The sequence below is a fragment of the Pseudophryne corroboree genome, chromosome 1 (assembly GCF_028390025.1).
Source record: "Pseudophryne corroboree isolate aPseCor3 chromosome 1, aPseCor3.hap2, whole genome shotgun sequence".
In the NCBI taxonomy this organism is placed as follows: domain Eukaryota; kingdom Metazoa; phylum Chordata; class Amphibia; order Anura; family Myobatrachidae; genus Pseudophryne; species Pseudophryne corroboree.
This window is the reverse complement of record NC_086444.1, coordinates 1,178,369,403-1,178,389,193: the sequence shown is the minus strand read 5'-3', so window position 1 is coordinate 1,178,389,193 and position 19,791 is coordinate 1,178,369,403. Positions and strand designations below refer to the sequence as shown.

General features: G+C 49.0%; 1 protein-coding gene across 2 annotated transcripts in view; it reads right to left on the bottom strand.

Annotated features, from left to right (window-relative positions):
- Window positions 1–19,791, bottom strand: part of SFXN5 (sideroflexin 5) — a 439,382-nt gene that overhangs the window by 295,689 nt on the left and 123,902 nt on the right. For both annotated transcript variants that reach the window (XM_063925240.1, XM_063925244.1), the window contains exon 4: window positions 1,833–1,859. In XM_063925240.1, the coding sequence (XP_063781310.1) occupies window positions 1,833–1,859 (27 nt within the window). The remainder of the gene's footprint in view (window positions 1–1,832; window positions 1,860–19,791) is intronic.

Sequence of the window (19,791 nt, the reverse complement as noted above, 5' to 3'; positions counted from 1 at the left end):
GCGCCAAATATACATCCTCCCTACAGTACCTGTGTCAAATATACATTCTCCCCTACAGTACCTGCACCAAATATACATCCTTCACTACAGTACCTGCGCCAAATATACATCCTTCTCTATAGTACCTGCGATAAATATACATCCTCCCCTACAGTACCTGTGTCTAATGTCTGACCTCATCATTCTCTCTACAGCACCTGTACCTAATGTATGACCTCATCATCCTCCCTACAGCATCTGTACCTAATGTATGACCTCATCATCCTCCCTACAGCATCTGTACCTAATGTCTGACCTCATCATTCTCTCTACAGCACCTGTACTTGATGTATAACCTCATCTTCCTCCCTACAGCGCTTGTATCTAATATATGACCTCACCATCCTCCCTGCTGTACCTACAGTATACCTAATGTATGACCTTCTTTTCCCCCCTAGAGTACTCGTACTTACCTCCTGCATGCCTTTTCAATAAGTGATCACCCTTATCGCGGACAGCATTCCAACCTTCCCAGGAATCTCCACTTTCTACATTAGGTGCTCATTACCATAAGCATCAGATGCAAAAATCCAACCTGGTGAATGAACCGCTGGGCATGGCAGGATCTCAGACAGCACAATGCAGGTCTCACCTCCGCGCGAAGGTAAAGGTGGCAGATGTTAGCAGTGAATAGCACAATACAAAATCCGCATTAAATGCACATAAATTGTCAGCCCTTATGGTTCTGTTATCCTAAGGCATCCTTATTGTATCTATCTTCTACTATTCTAAAGGTGCTTATCACCTAATATGCAGATCTTACCTGCATTTTCCCTAAAAGCCAACTGCTCTACAAATCCCCCAGCTCTGAGGGGTGAAACGCAGGAGAGGACGGGTGGGGGGGGGAGGGGGGGGGGTTAGCACTGTGGTGGGGGAAAACAAGCCAATAAGGTCTGTCGACCGTTCCTTCGACCTGTGCAAGCTCCGAGCTGGACGCAGAGCTGCCTCTATGCACACAATCACTGCGGATCGCTGAGCACCCGATTCAGCCCTTGTTTTCCCCAATCTCTGCTCTTGTAGGTTTTTAACATCCCGCCAATTAACACATCATTAATGATGCAATCATTAATTACAGGCATGATGTGCGCTGCGCCTATAGATGTATATATCTGCATTAATGGTGCTATGTGTAGTTATTCAGAGATGAGGAGTTCTGCAGAAGGGAAAGAAGCTAATGATTGGGGGACATTACAAAGTGGATGTAGGGAAAAGTAATGTAGGCATTAGAAGGGGAGCTCTTATCACTCGCATATGCAGAGCCACATTCGGGAAGTAGTTACTTTGTTGATGACAGTATGTCGACAGCATGATACTGATGACAGATTGCCGACACTAGGCTTTTCTCAAAATAGAAGAATGTTGCCGACATTACGGGGGAGGGATGAGGCCAAGATCTCCGTCACAGGATAGAGATTTGCTGGCCTCTTGGTACCTCCTGCGGTGGTGGTCGATGATCGGATACTGCGTCCGAGGATGCAGCAGGAGGTGTGACGCCCCCTGCAGGATTACCATATTAGTGCAATCGTTGCTCCCTCGATGTAAGCAGCAGCGGTAGCACCTTCAACCACATCTGAATGGCCCCCTGTGCACTGAGCAATGTGCAATCTCTGCATACAGGGAACGTGCACTAATCTGAGCGCTGCATGAAGCCCCTGGTGCCGGGTGTCTGTCTGGTGTCAGACAGACACGGGGGACACTGTAACCGAGAGCGCCTCAACCAATAGAAAGAAAAGTTATCCGCACAGTACATATACCACGTCAGTCAGTATCAGGAGACAGCAGACAAGACTCACCTGTTTAATCTTCTGAGCCGCCCAGAGCTGAAAGACAAAACAATAAGGGTGACGTGTGATGATCCAGCGTATTAGGCAGAACGTCATACATTATAATGGGATCAGGCAGAACCCACAGCTGGCCTTAGAGGAGAACAGAGTTCAAGCACACACATCAATAATACAGACTGAACAGCCCAACGGGGAGACGGCTTTCCCAGCCCACACACCATCTGTACCGGGCGACCCTCGTGTGTTGGCTGGGTGCTGAGTGATAGCAGAGCGGCGCAGCAGCGCCTGGAGAGTGATAAAGCGGAGAGAGATAAAGTACAGACCAATCAGCTCCTAACTGTCACCTTACAGGCTGTGTTCGAAAAAGTGGCAGTTGGGAGCTGATTGGCTACATCATCTAATACAGTAGCTGCATGAAAGCCTCGTCCCAAGGGGATCAATGGACCGACAGTCATTAGATTGATATCAAATGGTTGACATGCATAGTTTGACAGGTACAAATGGGCAAAAGATGAAAGGTCGGCAGTGCTTAAAGTCGACAGGGCCAAAGGGTCAACACGATTTTTTTTTTTAAAGCCAAATCTTGTATATTTCATGTTATCAGTACAAAAGTGCACCCTCACGGGCTCGCTTCACTCACCACGGTTTGGGCACAGTGGCTCGCAACGAGTTACTGTTCCCAACAGATGCCCACATGGATAATAAATTAAGCACATGTTGAGAAAACATGTGAAAAACAAAAAAGTGTTGGCTATTGACATGTCGACCCTTTCACCCATCACCTTAAACTACCTGTCAACATAATGCATGTCGACCTACTGACTGTAGACTTAAACATTGCCGATCTATCATCCGGATACTGGCCCAGAAATCAATAGTGTAGACCCCCTGCCCCAAACATGCACACCCTGCGTAATGCACCGTCTGCAGCAGGTCTGCGATAGAACATGGTCTTACAGAGTGCAGAGTGTGACATCACACCCACTGTCGGGAGACCGCCAGTCACAGAGCTACATCCCGGCACCAGCACATGGAACTGCAGATTTTAATAGACATACTGTAGGCCTACTACAGTTGTAATGTCCTGGATCTTGAGTAAATATCCAACATATATCCCAGGTCTGTTGGTCTCTATTTTGCTGGTTACATGTAAGCGCTAATATATAAAATACTGACAATAAGGAAATATTTGGGAAAACAGTGGGGGATATTAACCAAACACTGGTGAGAGATAAAGAGGAGAGAGATAAAGTACCAACAAATCAGTTTCTAACTTACGTGTCACAAATCAAACAAAAAACTATAGTTGGACACAAGAGCAAGCTGCGCCTTCTCTGCCGCAGTTGAGCCTTCTTACACTGTAATGCATTCTTTCTGCGCTGACTGCATCTCGCACTATAAACTAAAAGGGGGAATTCAATTGCGGGCAGGAAATTCAAAAAACGATGTGGTGGAGTTTTTCCATCAGCCGCAGGGTTTCGCTAGATAGAAAATGGGACACAGTGGTTTCTATAATCACTGTGTCTCTTTTTGCGTATCTCCAGAGCAAGTCTCATTTTTCCTAAAATCTTTACTTTTAAGAAGAATCACCAGGGACTTGCTCTGGCATCCCGGCGGCACCATTCCTGAGGACTAATAAGGGAACTGGAAGTTTCCAATTAGCTTAATGACATTATTTATCAATGAGTGATAAATTGCACCAGCCAATCCGCTAACTGTCAATTTTCAAACCCAGCCTGTGACATGGAAGTCAGGAGCTGATTGGCTGGTGCAATTTATCACTCACAGTGGAAAGTATCACTCATTGATAAATAAGGGCATCAGTGTGTAATTACTCACCTTCTGAAGCTGTGTCTCCTCCTCCTGCTTCCAGTACTCTGCAGCAGCAGTGAGTATGTGAGGTGTGTGTGAGTGACTGTGTGACCCCCAGTGTGTGTGTGTGTGTGTGTGTGTGTGTGTGTGTGTGTGTGTGTGTGTGTGTGTGTGTGTGTGTGTGTGTGTGAACCCCCTGTGTAGTGCCCCCCCCCCCCCCCCCCCCGGAGCTGGCAGCTGGGAGAACTACATCTCCCAGCTGCCCCAGTGGTAAGATGGAGAGAAGACCACCGGAAAGGTAATAATCAATTTAGTATTTTATTTTTTTACATTTTTTTACTGAAGTTGCAGGGATTTCAGTGCTGAAAACCCTGCAACCATTTATTTTTAATTGGATACCACAGGTATCGGGAGTGCGCATTCCGCGGTAATACAAATTTGGGTGCAAGGTATGCCCAATTGAATACTCCCCTAAATGTTTGGGGGGATCATGTCAGAGAGTTCAGGCCACAGAATTACAGCACATTCCCATTCCATCTTTTGGGACAGAAAGCCAACAACATTTGCATTGATTTGAACAGAAATAAAAGTTTAATTCTGTCTTTGTTTCTTGGTCCAATTTTATTTTACATAGTAAATTTTAATTTAGTAGTTACTAATAACACTCTTCTGTTATGGCCCAAATTGTGTAGTAATTGTGGAGTAATCTAACATACATATATTGGGGTTGGGTACGAAATGCCGTCGGCTGGGATGCTGGTGGTTACATGACCGACCGCCGCATCCCCACAGGAGACTGTAGCAAGTATGTTACCCTTCCCCCACCCTGACCCTCCAGGGGTGTTGGCTATGGATAAGACTACCCACCCCTACTAAAGCCTAACCCTAACCCTCCCCCCACCGGGCACTAACCCTACCCCTTCCCCCCCCTTACCTTTGGGATATCTCCTGACGATGTTCTCCTGAGTAACCCAGGCACATATACTACTGCTCTCTCCTGGTGTAACCCAGGCGCATATACTACTGCTCTCTCCTGGTGTAACCCAGGCACATATACTACTGCTCTGTCCTGGTGTAACCCAGGCGCATATACTACTGTTCTCTCCTGGTGTAACCCAGGCACGTATACTACTGCTCTCTCCTGGTGTAATCCAGGCGCATATACTACTGCTCTGTCCTGGTGTAACCCAGGCGCATATACTACTGCTCTGTCCTGGTGTAACCCAGGCGCATATACTACTGCTCTGTCCTGGTGTAACCCAGGCGCATATACTACTGCTCTGTCCTGGTGTAACCCAGGCAATGTTTTGTTTATTAAAACTTGCAACAGATATATACATTATATACAATATAATACATAAATAAATAAATAAATAAATATCTTCATGAGAATACGAAACATAAATTATGCATATGCAACATATAAGAAATTAAATCTATATTGTAGCTCAAGCAGAAAAGAAATACACACAGCTATCATCCTTATCTATCTTCCCAATATTTACATATTATGTAAAGTAAAACTGAGCAAAGCTTTTTAGATCTATGCAAAACCTATTCCACAAAAACCATTTTACCAAAATCTACAGGGTGTGAAAAGAAAAGAAAGGTTTCCAGCTAGACTTGAAAAGGATTTCTGCCACCCACTCAAGGGGATTTCAGGTGACCCCACCAGCGAGACCACCTGACAGCATCCATCCTCTGCTTATCTAGAACCATCATCTTACCAACCTCGTTCAAAATTGACTCCACCACCTCTTCACAGGACAGGATTTTCTTTCTCAGGGAAACTAGACAACGTGCACTCCAAGTGTGATATCTAACTACTAAACTGACTAAAAAAATGGTGGTCAAATTAAATCTACCATATCCTTTAAATGCACCATAAGCCCACTCAGGGTAACTAAGCCCCGAAAGGCACGGGATACGTAAAGCTCTTGAAACCCTCTTATAAACTTTTATGTTAAAGGGGCACTTGATCAGGAAATGGTCCATTGTCTCCACCTCCCCTAGACATTCCTCCCGTGGACAATCACGATCATTGGCATTTCTCCACATCATGTTCCCCTTTACATAAAGCTTCCCATGGAAAGAAAGCCAAGCAATATCTCTGAACTTCAGCGGTATTCTCTCCGAATTAATCAGAGCCAACCCTGCCGAAGCGACATCGCTCGGGCAATCCCTTAGTGACAGCGGAACGTGAAAGTGGGTTCGCAAAATCCTCTCCCCAAACTCCTTCCTGGACAGGTCTTTGACTTCCCCCACTTCCAGTCCCCAACGCTTTGTCACTTTCAAGCACAGGATAACGTAGATCGGAAGATACCCACTCTGAATTTGAGGGCTCTTCACTTGGCCTCCTTCTAACCAAAGTCTAAGGAAAGGAGACACCCAAACACTAAATCCACTTACCCATCGAGGGGGAGTCTCTAACAAAAAACTCCCAAGGTTATATTTTAGAAAAATGGTTACAAAAAAAAAGACAACAGGATAGACCATACCCAACCCTCCATCTTTCCTCGATTTGTAAGTGATACCTCTCTTGATTAAATTCATCCTGTTTCCCCAAAATAAGAGGAAGAACAGAGAATTCAGTCTGGTCCATAAAGACTGAGGCAAAAAACACACATAGCTGATTTGCACAAATCAACCTTTTCCCTGAAAGAGAATTTCCATCTCTTCCAGCTCTCTACTTTCTTGGCAGCAATTTCCAGAGTATTCTCCCAATTTAGAGTGGCATAATCACCATGATCGAAACAAATGCCTAGAATCTTTATCTGTGGACTGGACCGGGGGAGGCCATCCGGAAGGCAAAATTCCTCACCTCCCTCCCCCATCCAGAAAGCTTCACACTTCTCACGATTTATTCCCAGCTGTACCCCTCCCACTGCACCGTTCTCTACCCTTCTGATGAAGGGATCAATCACGAATACATACAGGAGGGGGCTCAGGGGGCAACCCTGACGGACCCCAGAGCCCACTTCAAAAGTAGGACCCACCCAACCATTGACAAGCGGGAAGCTTTCGGCCTTACTGTATATTGTTTTTAGCCAATTCACCACCCGAACTGGAAATCCATACCTTTCAAGCAAGGCCCAAAGGTACTTATGGTTCACTCGGTCAAAAGCCTTAGACTGATCCAATGCCAGCAAGTACTTTCCCCATTTCTCAGCACAGCATCGCTCTATGGCCTCCCGGATGCCAAGGACAGCACTAAAGGTGCTTCGGCCCTTCACAGTACAGTGCTGAGACGGAGAAAGCAGTTGTTCAGAAAACTCTGACAACCTATTACAAATAATTATTGCCAAAATCTTCCTGTCCGTATTGAGAAGGGCGATGGGGCGCCAGTTCTCAATATGGGATGGATCCTTACCCTTAGATAGTAATATGAGAACAGATAACCTCATAGATTGAGGGAGTGTTCCCCCACACAGGCACTCATTAAAAACCTCTACAAGGCAAGGAATCAAGAGATCTGCAAAAACTATATAAAACTCAGATGTTAAGCCATCTGGGCCTGGAGATTTCTTTAAATTTAACTGACCAATCACCTTCTTAATCTTCCTCTGCTGTCACATTACTACCCAAGGTTTCAATAGAGGCATCTGGATTGCAAAGTCCAGGTGTCTCCCATAGAAATGTTTCCATCCTTTCACTGATAAGTGGCTGCTCATACAAAAGATCGGAGTAATAGGATCTAATAACATTCAGGATGCCTTCCTTATCCTCACAAAGGACACCCAGTCTGTCATAAAGACCCCTCACCTCCTTCGCCTCTACTGATTTTCCACAGCTCTGGTAGGGATCAGGCGAGTGGTATTTTCCAAAATCCCTCTCCAGAACCAAAGAATCCAGTCGGTTATGCTGATATTCCCTCATCTGAGCCTTCACTCTGGAGATTTCCCCATTATCTCCACGCTCAGTGATCAAGAAATCTAATTTCATTCTCAGACTCTGGTAGATATTCTGTCTTATAAAGTTCTTTTTAGCTACAAGCCTATGGAAGAGCCTCCAAATTCTTTTTTTAACCTCTTCCCACCACAACAACCTGCCTCCAAAAGTGTTTCCTGGGATTGAAAGAATTCTCTAAAGGATTGTCAAACACTTTCTTCCTTTAGAAGCTCAGAGTTCAAGCACCATAGGCCCCATCCTTTCTGAGTGGTCTTTGATGCATTTAAAGTGACAAAAAGAAAAGCGTCATCACAGAAATCTACTAGCTTTACCTCTGGAGGCAAAGTTTTCGAGGTTCCCTTAACAAAAAACCTATCTATCCTAGACCTGCGACTACCACTAAAATAGGTGTAACCCGTGAGGTCTGGGAAATGGCGAACATGCACATCCACTAGACTTGCCTGTCTAACCATGCTAACTAAAAAATTGGAATAAGGACCCAGGCTTGTCCTTGAACCTCTCCTATCTTTTGGCCTAATGACGGTGTTAAAGTCACCTCCAAAGACAATCTGCTGGGCCGAAAAAAGGAACGGTTTTATCTCCCTGAAGAGACATTTCCTGTCCCATGACGAATATGATCCATATATGTTAATGAGTCTCAGGTCATGTCCCCTCAGGTTGATATCTAAAATCATACACCTACCTGCCTGTAATTCTATAACCTTGTGCACAGTTACCATACCAGTAAAAAGCACTGCCACCCCACCGTACGGCTCGGACGCAAGAGACCAGTAAGAAGGCCCACGCCTCCACTCTCGCTTCGCCATGTGTAGGGTGTCCAACTAACTAATTCTGGTCTCTTGCAAAAACAAAAAATCTATCTCAATCGTATTAAAAAAAAAATCAAAGGCCATAAAACGAGCTTGTTCGGAAACTACAGAAGCCATATTAATAGTGGCACATCATATGGGTTGGGGATCCATTTTTCTTTGGTTATAGAGGCAGGACCTTGCTCACTATTACCTAACACACTTTGAAACCTCCATAGAGGATCCACACTCTTTATATACTACCTCCACAGAGATATTATCACCCTCCCCTATGACTGAAGTCATTCCATCACCGTCCTCCCCCTCCTGTCTAGAACCATCCTCTAGAGGCGGCTCCGGATCAGGTGGCTAATGGGCAAATCTAATTACCTGGCATTGGTCACCCACTTTACTACTTTCTAATGTACTACTCGGGCCAACCACAGACCCTGAGGATACAACCTCCTCCTCCAAATTTTGGGTTTCCTCCACCACTATGGCCTCTACTTCCTCCTCTACCAAATCTGTCCCTACTGGGTCCCACTCTAGGCTTTCCTGTCTGTCCTCCTCTGTATCCCCCTCTTCTTTCAACTTTCTTTTCATCTTTTCTTTACTCTTTTTTCCTGGGACTCCAACTTCAATTAAACTTTTTGTCACTTTTCTTGTTTTTCTTCTGTTGACCCTGGGCACAAGAGACAGGTCACCACCATTTCTTACAACTTCACCAACCTCCTCCTCATCTGTAGTAAAAGCATTGAACCGATTGCTAAGTACTACTTTTATTTCTTCTCCTTTCCTTTTGTTTTTATTGCCTCTTCTTACCTCCTGAAAAGGAACTTCTCTACCCAGTTAAGCTTCTGTTACCATCACCTCACAGGCCTCCTTCTGACTTTCCACCCTCTGAACCTTTATCTGGTTTTCTTTCTCCTGGCCACCTTCCTTCTGCACTTCCTTTCTCCCTTTGGATGGCTCATTTCTCTGATCTTGTTCTTCTCCCAAATTGTGGTTGGCTCATGGACATCGACTATAAGGGTGACCATCTTCCCCACATAAATTGCAGGTAACTTTATTACAATCTTTGGAGATATGACCCACCATCCCACATAGGGTACATTTGATCACATTGCAATCACTACTTAGGTGTCTAAAATCACCGCATCTGAAACAAGTTCTTGGCTGTCCTTGGTAAAAACACTGCCAGGATCCCTTCCTATGTGTGCAGCGGAAGGAATGTGGAGGAAACCTCTATCAGTGTTTGCTAGTTTCACCATGGCAGCCCATGCACCGCCCCACACTCCCATGGTAAAACAGACTTTAATCAAGTCAGACTGCACATCAAAAAACCTAGAAAGCCAATACAGAATATCCTGCTGTGGGATAGATTCAGTTCTGACAAGGATTGTTAGCTTCACTTTATCCTGTTTTGTTACTAAGACAGCTTTAAATGCGTCATATGGTTTAGAAGATCTGCACGCCTGCCACTTCACCCAGAAAGCCTGAAGTCCCTGATAAGAAATAAATCTTAAATCAATATCTGGCGTTTTAACTGGGTGAATGCAGGTGTACAGATCTGAGGCATGGAAACCTAAACCGAAAATCATCTGTAAAAAAACTTTCTTTAGTCGGTGTCTCGCCTACCCCAACCCACTTAAACAGAATCAAGTTCCTTCTCTTCCCTACCTGCCCTGACCATACATTCATTTGGGGCATACTGGAACTTGTACTGGGTCTATTTACCATAGTGGCATAAGACATAACCCCTGGGACAGGCTGTCTGTTCACATCAGATGCTGCATTTTCTGTACATTGTTGCACATTTCTACTTTCACAAGAAACAATCATATTTTCCCTTCTTTCTCTTTCCTTATTTAGCAGTTCAGCAGCCACCTTTGCTCTGCTAGGAGCACCCATCTGACCATACACAATAGTAATCACTTCTTGCTGACCTACTGACAGTGCACTTTTGTCCAAAGCAGGCATTCCCTGCACAGTGTGTTGCTGGGGAAGTCCCGCTGCTATCTCAGTTCCTGCTGCACTGGAGAGAACACACACTTCTCCGCCTGCTGTAGAACTTGTATTAACCCCTGCAGCACTGGCAGAAGCGCCAGCAAAAGTACTTTTATCTTAGTTCTCTGCTTTGGCCCTCAGCAGGAGTTCGGCTTTGATTATTTGCATTTACAATTGGAAATCTGACAATTCGTCTTCTTCACATCTCACAGCTGTTTCTACATGCGCGACAGGTTTATACATATTAGATATCAGTGCAGCAGGTACAGTATCAGCCGCCATTGCCCCTAACACACCTTCACGCCCTCCACAGCCTGCAGCACAGACGGATAATGGGGAGACGCCTCCCCAACCCCAAACTCTGCAACAGAATCACCTCTGTCCAACTGACAGACCTCAGGCTTCCATCACTGCAGCCCCCTCCGGCAGCTGATCACTAGATATAGCAGATGCAGTGCTTTCACTTTAAGCTTTAACTTTGTTCCTCTCCTCTAGCCACAGCACCACTAGCCGTGCTTTAACTCTTTCCAGGGCGGGAGCCAGTGACAGGATCTGCTCTCTCAGAACTGGTCTCTCCCATTTGTAGCACTTGTTTCTCTTCTTTTTTTGTATCGGCTATTCTTTGGTTGTCGCTGGGCTTCACGTTGCAGTTCTTTTATACTGTAACACTGGTATGTCTCCTCTGTCTCCACTTCATCCTCAGTTCCTCCTGGGGATACTGGATCAATTTCTCCAGCATCTAATGGTCGGGACACCAATGCTTCACTGATTGTCAGGCACGCAGCTTCTGCCGCCACTCTACCTGAAGTTGATTCACTCGAGGGAGAACCCTCATTCAGTTTGAGGTTGTCTGCTTGCAGCTCCGATTGCCTTGGAGCACAATTAGAACAGCTGGTCCCCACTGTCTCTGGCTGGTCACCTGCCAATATTGCCATGGCTCCAGGGTTAGCTATATCATCAAATTCAGTGCTCTGATTAATGTCCATACACAGGGAGTTTTCTCCCCCGGGGGGATCCATCCCGGCCGGGGAAGCCAGCAAGGAAACCCCCTGTAAACTTCACCTGCAGCAGCTCACCACCAAACAACCTGCTCACAGCACACCCAGCTCCTTTTGCAGAGTCTCTGCCCCCAGAGAATTATTTCCAGTTGTAATCCAGGCACATATACTACTGCTCTCTCCGGGTGTAACCCAGGCACATATACTACTGTTCTCTCCTGGTGTAACCCAGGCACATATACTACTGCTCTCTCCTGTTGTAACCAAGGTGCACATACTACTGCTCTCTCCTGGTGTTACCCAGGCACATATACTACGGCTTTCTCCAGCTGTAACCGAGGCACACATACTACTGCTCTCTCCTGGTGTAACCCAGGCACATATACTACTGCTCTCTCCTGGTGTAACCCAGGTACATATACTACTGCTCTCTCCTGGTGTAACCCAGGCACATATACTACTGCTCTCTCCCGGTGTAACCCAGGCGCATATATTATTGCTCTCTCCTGGTGTAACCCAGGCACATATACTACTGTTCTCTCCTGATGTAACCCAGGCATATATGCAGTACTACTGCTCTCTCCTGGTGTAACCCAGGCACATATACTACCTCTCTCTCTTGGTGTAACCCAGCCACATGTACTACTGTTCTCTCCTGGTGTAACCCAGGAATACATACTACTTGTCACGATCCGGGTATCTGGACGCCATTTCTTACCTATCAGATGCCTCCTAAGGCTGGCTCAGCGCTCCAGGACCGGATCCCATCTGTCATCCTGATGTGCACATTCCCGCATCCTCTCCTGTCTCTCTGGACGCAGTCACGGTGACGCCTTGTACATCTGGCATGGCGTCTCCCGCGGCCTCCGCCGCCGTCCCTGAGCTTCTGCATTCAGAGTGGCGATTGCGCCAGCCGCGGCCTTTGCTGTGTCCGCGTGGTCGGATGTGCATCTGTCAGCCTGGCGTCTCCTGTCTCTGGTGGCCGGCGCCGCCATTGCTGTTTTCCAGACCACATGGATTGCAATCCAAACTTCCCTCCAAGTGTCTGCATGGGCGCAGCCATCTTGGATTCTGTCAGCTGATCATTCCTACCAATCCGTTGTCAGTATTATTAATTTGCATAATTGCCTAGCCAATGCCTTCCTTGCTGCAGGTATAAATAGGTTGTGCCTGAGCAAGGAAGGCGTCAGTGCTTTGGTTGTCAAACCTAGTTCCTGTTTGTCTCTCTCCTGTGATTGTCTTCCAGGTTCCAGCTCCTGTCTCCAGACTTCTGCTATAGAGACCCGCACCAGCATTCCATCTGCGGTGTAGCCTGACTCTCCGATCCATTCTGGACTCACCTGTTTCCAGCTTCAACAATCACCTGCTTCCAGCCCAGCTTCCAGCAGTGTACAGCTTCTCTTAAAGGGCCGGTGTACCAGCATTCCATCTGCGGTGAAGCCTGACTCTCCGATCCATTCTGGACTCACCTGTTTCCAGCTACAACAATCACCTGCTTCCAGCCCAGCTTCCAGCAGTGTACAGCTTCTCTTAAAGGGCCGGTGTCCTTTCTGCAGTTTACCTCTCTCCACCGGTATTATTATTTCTCCGTTCTCAAATTCTACATTTCATCCATATTGCATCGCTCTCAAGCCTCATTTATTATTTAACTGGTTCCAGCCAGTATCCACTCTGTGCCAACACCTGTCTGGTTCTAACCAGTACCCACAGCAGCATTTTATCTTCAGCAGTCCAGCTTTCCCTGGAACACCAGCTGGTACGACCCTGGGCTTTCTGCATTGCTACAGTTGAGCCTGGTAAGGACTTTCCAACTTGCAGATAATAAGAACTGTCTCATACCACCAGAGCTCTGTGGCCCCTGCCACCCTGTAGTACCCAGGAACTGTATTATTATTTCTCTGCTGATTTTTATGTTTCTTTACTGCTACTGTGATGCATGGAGTTTGTCATAAATAAACATCATTGACTTTTATTCCTGGTTGTCGTGGTCACGCCTTCGGGCAATTCTTCTATATGTCTAGGGGTCTGATACAACCTGCCAGGTTCCATTACACCTCAGCCCCTACAACTGAGGCTGCCTCCCGTCAGCTCAGGCCCTCAGTTGTGACACTACTGCTCTTTCCTGGTGTAACCCAGGCACATACTGTATACTACTGTTCTCTCCTGGTGTAACTGAGGCACATCTACTACTGTTCTCTCCTGGTATAACCCAGGCACATATACTACTGTTCTCTCCTGGTGTAACCCAGGCACATATACTACTGTTCTCTCCTGGTGTAACCCAGGCACATACTGTATACTACAGTTCTCTCTGTAACCCAGGCACATATACTACTGCTCTCTCCTGATGTAACCCAGGCACATATACTACTGCTCTCTCCTAGTGTAACCCCGGCACATATACTACTGCTCTCTCCTGGTGTAACCCAGGCACATATACTACCGGCCAAATAGGGATTAGCCCCTGCAGATTCATGTCTGTACAGACTGCAATGTTGAAAGTAATCTGCACCTTCCTGACCAGACCAATGTCCATTTTTTTTTGTTCTGTTTTGAAGATGAACTTTTTGGTGAATCTACTGTTTCCAGACAGGCGCAATTGGACATTTAGGGGTATATTCAATTGCAGTCGAAAACTGCCGTTTGTCGAAAAGACGGCAGTTTTTGACTTTTTAAGGTCGAATCCTGATTCGACCTATTCAGAGCTTTTCGACAAGTCGAGGCATTCGACTTGTCAAAAAGCACGTGGATCGGCGGAATAGCTGCCGATCCACGTGTTGATGTCGAAAACGGGGGCCGCGGGGGGACAGCCGGCGGCCATACAGGAGATCAGCGCTACGATCAGCGCTGCAGCTGGATGTCACTCACCCGCCCGACCTCACGGCAGCTTCCACCCGGCTCCAGTATGCTGCTGGAGCCGGGTGGAAGCTGCCGTGAGGTCGGGCGGGTGAGTGACATCATGCTGCAGCGCTACTGTAGCGCTGATCTCCCTGTATGCCCGCTGGCTATCCCCCCGCGGCTCGCCCCCCCCTCTCCTCCTCTGGGTCTCATCTTGAAAAAGTCAAATTTTATATGGGATTGAATAGGGGTTGTCGGATCCATTCCGACAAATACATGTCGGAATGGATCCGACTTTAATAGATTATACCCCTTACTGTACATATTTACACCTTTTTTTCCCCAGGAAGAGTTGGGCAGAGAACTATAAAATCTCCCTTCCCATGTCTCTGTGTGTGGTTACTGTCACTCAGTTTGAGGAACAACCAAAAAATTATTCCCTGCCCCATAAACAAGAAATACATTTCCCCTGTATTTATATACAAACAATTGGTGATTAATTGCACCCTACTGGCCCTCTTCACACCGTTGTAAGGGGCTATGCCCCCTTAACCCTTCCACGCCCTTGTGGAGCGCAATATTTGTATTACCGCCAATCATAATTGTGTGATTTGGTAAATACTGCATGGACAAAGGGCGTGCGATGGTTAAGGGGTCGTAGCACCTTGCAAAAGCATGAACAGCGCACGCAGGGCCTGATGAATCACCTAGTAGGTGCTGTGGATGGGACAGTGGCGGATGCGGCGGAGACGTGGATGGGGGGAGAGGGTACGGGGGTGCTGAGGATGGGGAGGGGCTGGTGCGGTGGTGTCGTGGGTGGGGCTGGTGCGATTGTGCCGTGGGTGGGAGTCCGGAGCCACCGTGGGTGGGGGACAGGCGCTCTTCACACTGTCATAAGGGGCTATGCCCCCTTTACCCATGCACGCCCTTGTGGAGCGCAATATTTGTATTACCGCCAATCATAATTGTGTGAGTTGTAAAACATTGCATGGACAAAGGGCGTGCGATGGTTAACGGGTCGTAGCCCCTTGCTACAGCGTGAACAGCGCACGCAGGGCCTGATGAATCACCTAGTAGGTGCTGTGGCTGGGGCAGTGGCGGATGCGGGGGAGAGGGTACGGGGGTGCTACGGATGGGGGAGGGGCTGGTGCGGTGGTGCCGCGGGTGGGGTGGGGGGGGTGGTGCGGTGGTGCCGTGGGTGGGAGTCCAGAGCCACCGCGGGTGGGGGACAGGCGCTCTTCACACCGTCGTAAGGGGCTACGCCCCCTTTACCCATGCACGCCCTTGTGGCATGCAATATTTTTATTATATGGAGTATAACCTCCAATCATAATTGTGTGAGTGGTTAAATATTGCATGGACAAAGAGCGTGCAATCTTTAAGGGGTCGTAGCCCCTTGGAACAGTGTGAATAGTGCATGCAGGGCCTGATGAATCATCTAGTAGGTGCTGTGGTTGGGGGAGTGGCGGGTGCGGGGTAGACGCGGATGGGGTCCAGAGGAGACGCGGGTGGGGAAGGGGCAGTTGTGGGGGTAAAGCGGGTGGGGGAGGGGCTGGTGCAGTGGTGCCGTGGGGGAGGGGGTCCAGAGCCACCGTGGATGGGGGAGGGGTGGGTGCGGTGGTGCCGTGGATGGGGGAGGGGCAGGTGCGGGGGTGCTGTGTGTGGGTGAGGGGGTTTGGAGCCTGTGCGTGTGGTGGAGGGGGGGGGGGGTGCCGCGGTTGGGGCCCGGAGGTACTACGAGTGGGGGAGTGGCCGGTAATGCTTCTCCTGCTTCTCCTCCTGGAAGCAGCTAAGCTGCTGTCCTCCCTTTGGCAGTGGCTCTCCCGGAGACTAGCACAGCAGCCAAGCAGCCAGTCACTATTGTTAGCGCCGGTGTCCCAACGCGCCGCATTACAGGGATGTAGTTTATTTAGTGCTTCTACTTCCCTGTAATGCGGCGCGTTGGGACGCCGGCGCTAACAATAGTGAGACTGGCTGGTAGAACTGAGTGACTCACTGAATCAATGTAAAAGGTGAGAGTGCTGAGCAGTGTCAGTGACACTGCACACCCACTGTACTGCACAGCACTGTCACCTTTTACATTGATTCAGTGTACAGACATTACCCTCCGCGATATCACCCACTCTATACTTTACATTAAACATCTCGGGGCTTCCAGGCCGGCAGCCTAGGTGCTGTGTTGCGGAGTCAGGGCCTCTGGGGATCTGGGCGCGGCTGTGGCGGGGAGGCACTTCTGTGACATCACTCGTAGAGGAGGCTCCGGGACATAGAGAGTATGCGGCACAGGGAGGGCTATAAAAGCCTTCCACTGTGCCGCTTTCATACACATCTATGCCGATGGGCGCTGTAGCTTTTGTTCCACCTGCGCCGCAGCTAGGGAGTGGGGATGGGTGATACCGGAGGGGGCAGGCGGACTGGCAGCAGGATATAGGATGCTGCAGTAAAAGGATTTTTTTCCCCTATATACAGCGCAGAGACTTGCTGCAGATGCAGTGGCATACCTTCCAGCTGGACCTTTATGGCAGGTACGGTACCTTTTTTATATGGTCTGTACCGATTTTTGGCTCTCCAAACTTCCATTGAAAGTATAGGAAAAGGGGCGTGGCCACGTCGCTGTACCCGTGGCCACGCCCCTTTTCAAATTTGTGGTGGTTTTTATGTGTAAATTGTTGGAGGGTATGTTGCTGCAGATGCAGTTGGCCTATTTTGGGGTGTGGACCTGGAGCTGCAGCTCCATCAGCCCCATTGTTAATCCTGCTCTGGGAACACACAGCAGCCAAAGGGCAGATCCTCCCATTGGATGTAACCTGTGTGGGAGGGCGTTTCTCGCCCAATCAGCTGTGGACTGGGTGTGATAGACCTGCTGCTAACCCAATGAAAGCTCCTAGCCACGCCCAGCGTTATACACACACAGGCACAAAGTCACAGATCTGAGCTATTATATAGAAGACTAGGTGATTCATCGCGCCCTACGGGCGCTCTTCACACCGTCGTAAGGGGCTACGCCCCCGTAATCTTGACAGAAAAGTGAAGGTGTAGAATAGGTGTTGTATACTTTGTTGTGGAGGAATGGGAGGTTTGTTCGTGGGTAGATGTAGTATGACAAAAGGGAATGTGATGGTGAATGGGTGAACACCGTCTTCTGTGTAGGAATTTGGTCTAGGGGTGTGGGCTTGGTGAGGTTTTAGGAGGTGTGGTAGTTGGTGGAGTGGGATGTGTGTGCTGTATGGTGAGTTTGTTGGAAGGTGGCATGGGTGTGTGTTTTATGTTTTGGGTGCTTTGTGTAGGGTATTGCGGTGTATGGTGTGTGGATGGGAGTTTGAGGGGGTGGGGGGGAGCATGAATTGGCATGTTGGTGCTTGTGTATGTGACGGGTGCATTGTGGGAAAAGTGTTGTGGTGATGGGTTGACAGAATGCGTGGCCTGTATAGGGAGGGAGGTGGGTGTGTAGTAGGGGTAGTGTGGTGTTGCAGGATTGTGGAGGGTGTGGAAGGTAATGTGGGTGTTGGAGTGTAATTGTAGACGGGTAAGTGGTTGTGTGTGTGGGTTACTAAAAAGGGTTGAGTAGTGATGTATGGTGTTTGCGGAATAGCGTGGGGGTGGGTGGCTGCTGCTATACTGGATGTATTGGTCTAGGGGTGAGGGATGGGGGTGGTGACAGGACGTGCAGTGTGTAATGGAGTTGTGGTTGTGGGTGGTAGGGGGATGGAGGTGGAGGTGTGCATGAGTGGAGTGTGTTGATATGTGATGAATGGGTGGAGGGTATTTTTTTTTGGGGGGGTAGGGGTGTGTACAGGGAAGGTGTGGGCATTAGGTGAAGGTAGAGGTAATTGTATTTGTGGGGGGTGGGGGGTGAATGCAAACCCCCCCTCCACCAACTTCCACATGCAGACACTGATGGGCCAGACACCCCCCACCCCGACTGCTGCATAAGTGAGCAGCATACACTTGCCACCCTAACCCCATAGCACCAAAGCCACCTGGGTCACAATCCCAGCAACACCTCCCACATCCACCCGTGGTAGGGCGACGTACCAGGGGTGGGTAGACAGCAGTACCCACAGTACCCCTCCGGTCATCTGTACAAAGCCACAACGTAGCACACCCACCTTCCCCACCTTGGCGGCACAGACAGGCGCAAGCAAGAACGCTGCAAACCCCCCCACCATGTGTTGGCTTGCAGGTGCGCGGCGGACTCACAGTGTCGGCAACAGGGGCGCCACAATGACGGTTCCTGGGCTCCCCACTACCCCACCACAAACTGTCATACAGGCGACTCCGTCCGACACTGTATCGGGAGCCCCCTTCAGCGCAACGGCGGGACCCAGTGCACTTCCACAGCACCGTCAGCCGCACGTGTGTGGTTGCGGGTGACAGGCCTGTTGGCAGTCCTGGCCCCAGCGGTAGTTGTAAAAAGAAATGGCTCCCCTCGCAGCAGTATCCATCTGCACCCCCAGGCAACAACTAAACAGGCACACAATAATAGATGGGCACCCCCCCCCCCCACAATATCAGCCATCCTCCTCCCCCAATATCAGGCATCCCCCCCCCCATAATATCAGCCATTCCCTTCTCTTCTCCCCCCACCCCCCAATATCAGCCCTCCTGCCAAGGTGGTGAGGGGGGGGGGCGCTGCTGCTGGCTCGTAAGCCAGAGATCTTATTGTGTGGCTGAGTAGTTGGTGGCTGGGTGGGGGTGCGGGTGGATGGTGGTGGGAGGGGAGGGGGTTGGTTGAAATTTGCGCTGGGGGATCCGGGAGTGGGGAGAGCCCTGTCGTCCGCACCCAGACAGTTGCGGGTGACGGGCGTGTGGAAGTGCAAAGGGAGCGGGCGTTGTAGTGAGGGAGGCTGGCGGTAGACTCTCGGCCAGCTGCTTGACATAGTTTGTGCTGCGGTAGTGGGGAGGGGGGGATCGGTCTGTGCGGGCGGAGCGTGGACGGCGTTTTGCCGTGAGTGTGTGTCCGGGGTGCGGCTTCAATCGGACGGATGATAGGGAGGGTTAGCGGCGTCCTCGGTTGCAGCTGTATGTTCGCCCGTGGTGAGGAAGGTGTGTGCAGATGAGGGGAGGGGTGGTGTGGGGTGCGCCTGGCTGGGTGCCCATGCTAATCTGACGGATGGTAGGGAGGGTTAGCGGCAGCCTCGGTTGCGGCTGTATGTCCCGCCGTGGTGGGGAAGGTGTGTGCAGATGAGGGGAGGGGTTGTGTGGGGTGCGCCTGCCTGGGTGGCCATGCTTACCTGGCAGTGTGGGCCGTCTGTGCACTGGGAATGGTGGGTGCAATCTCTGGCTGGTGCTCCCTTCTGCTAGTGGTGTGCTGACACTGGGACAGGCCAGGAGCTGCTAAGTCCGCCCAGGTCTGTGACTCCACCCAGCGTTAGAAATGCAGGCACAGAGTCACAGGGCTAATATATAGGAGATGCTTTACGTGCCAGCCAAAGAAAAAATGATTCCAAATAACAACTCAATTCTAATATTAGTTGCAGGTTTGCGATGGCTTTTAAGCGAACACTGTTCAAACTGGGATTTTTATGTAGACATAAAAGATAAAAATAACAAGCTGAATGACTGCAGAAATAACTAAATGCACGCGAGCTATTTATTTAAATTCTGTCCCATGTT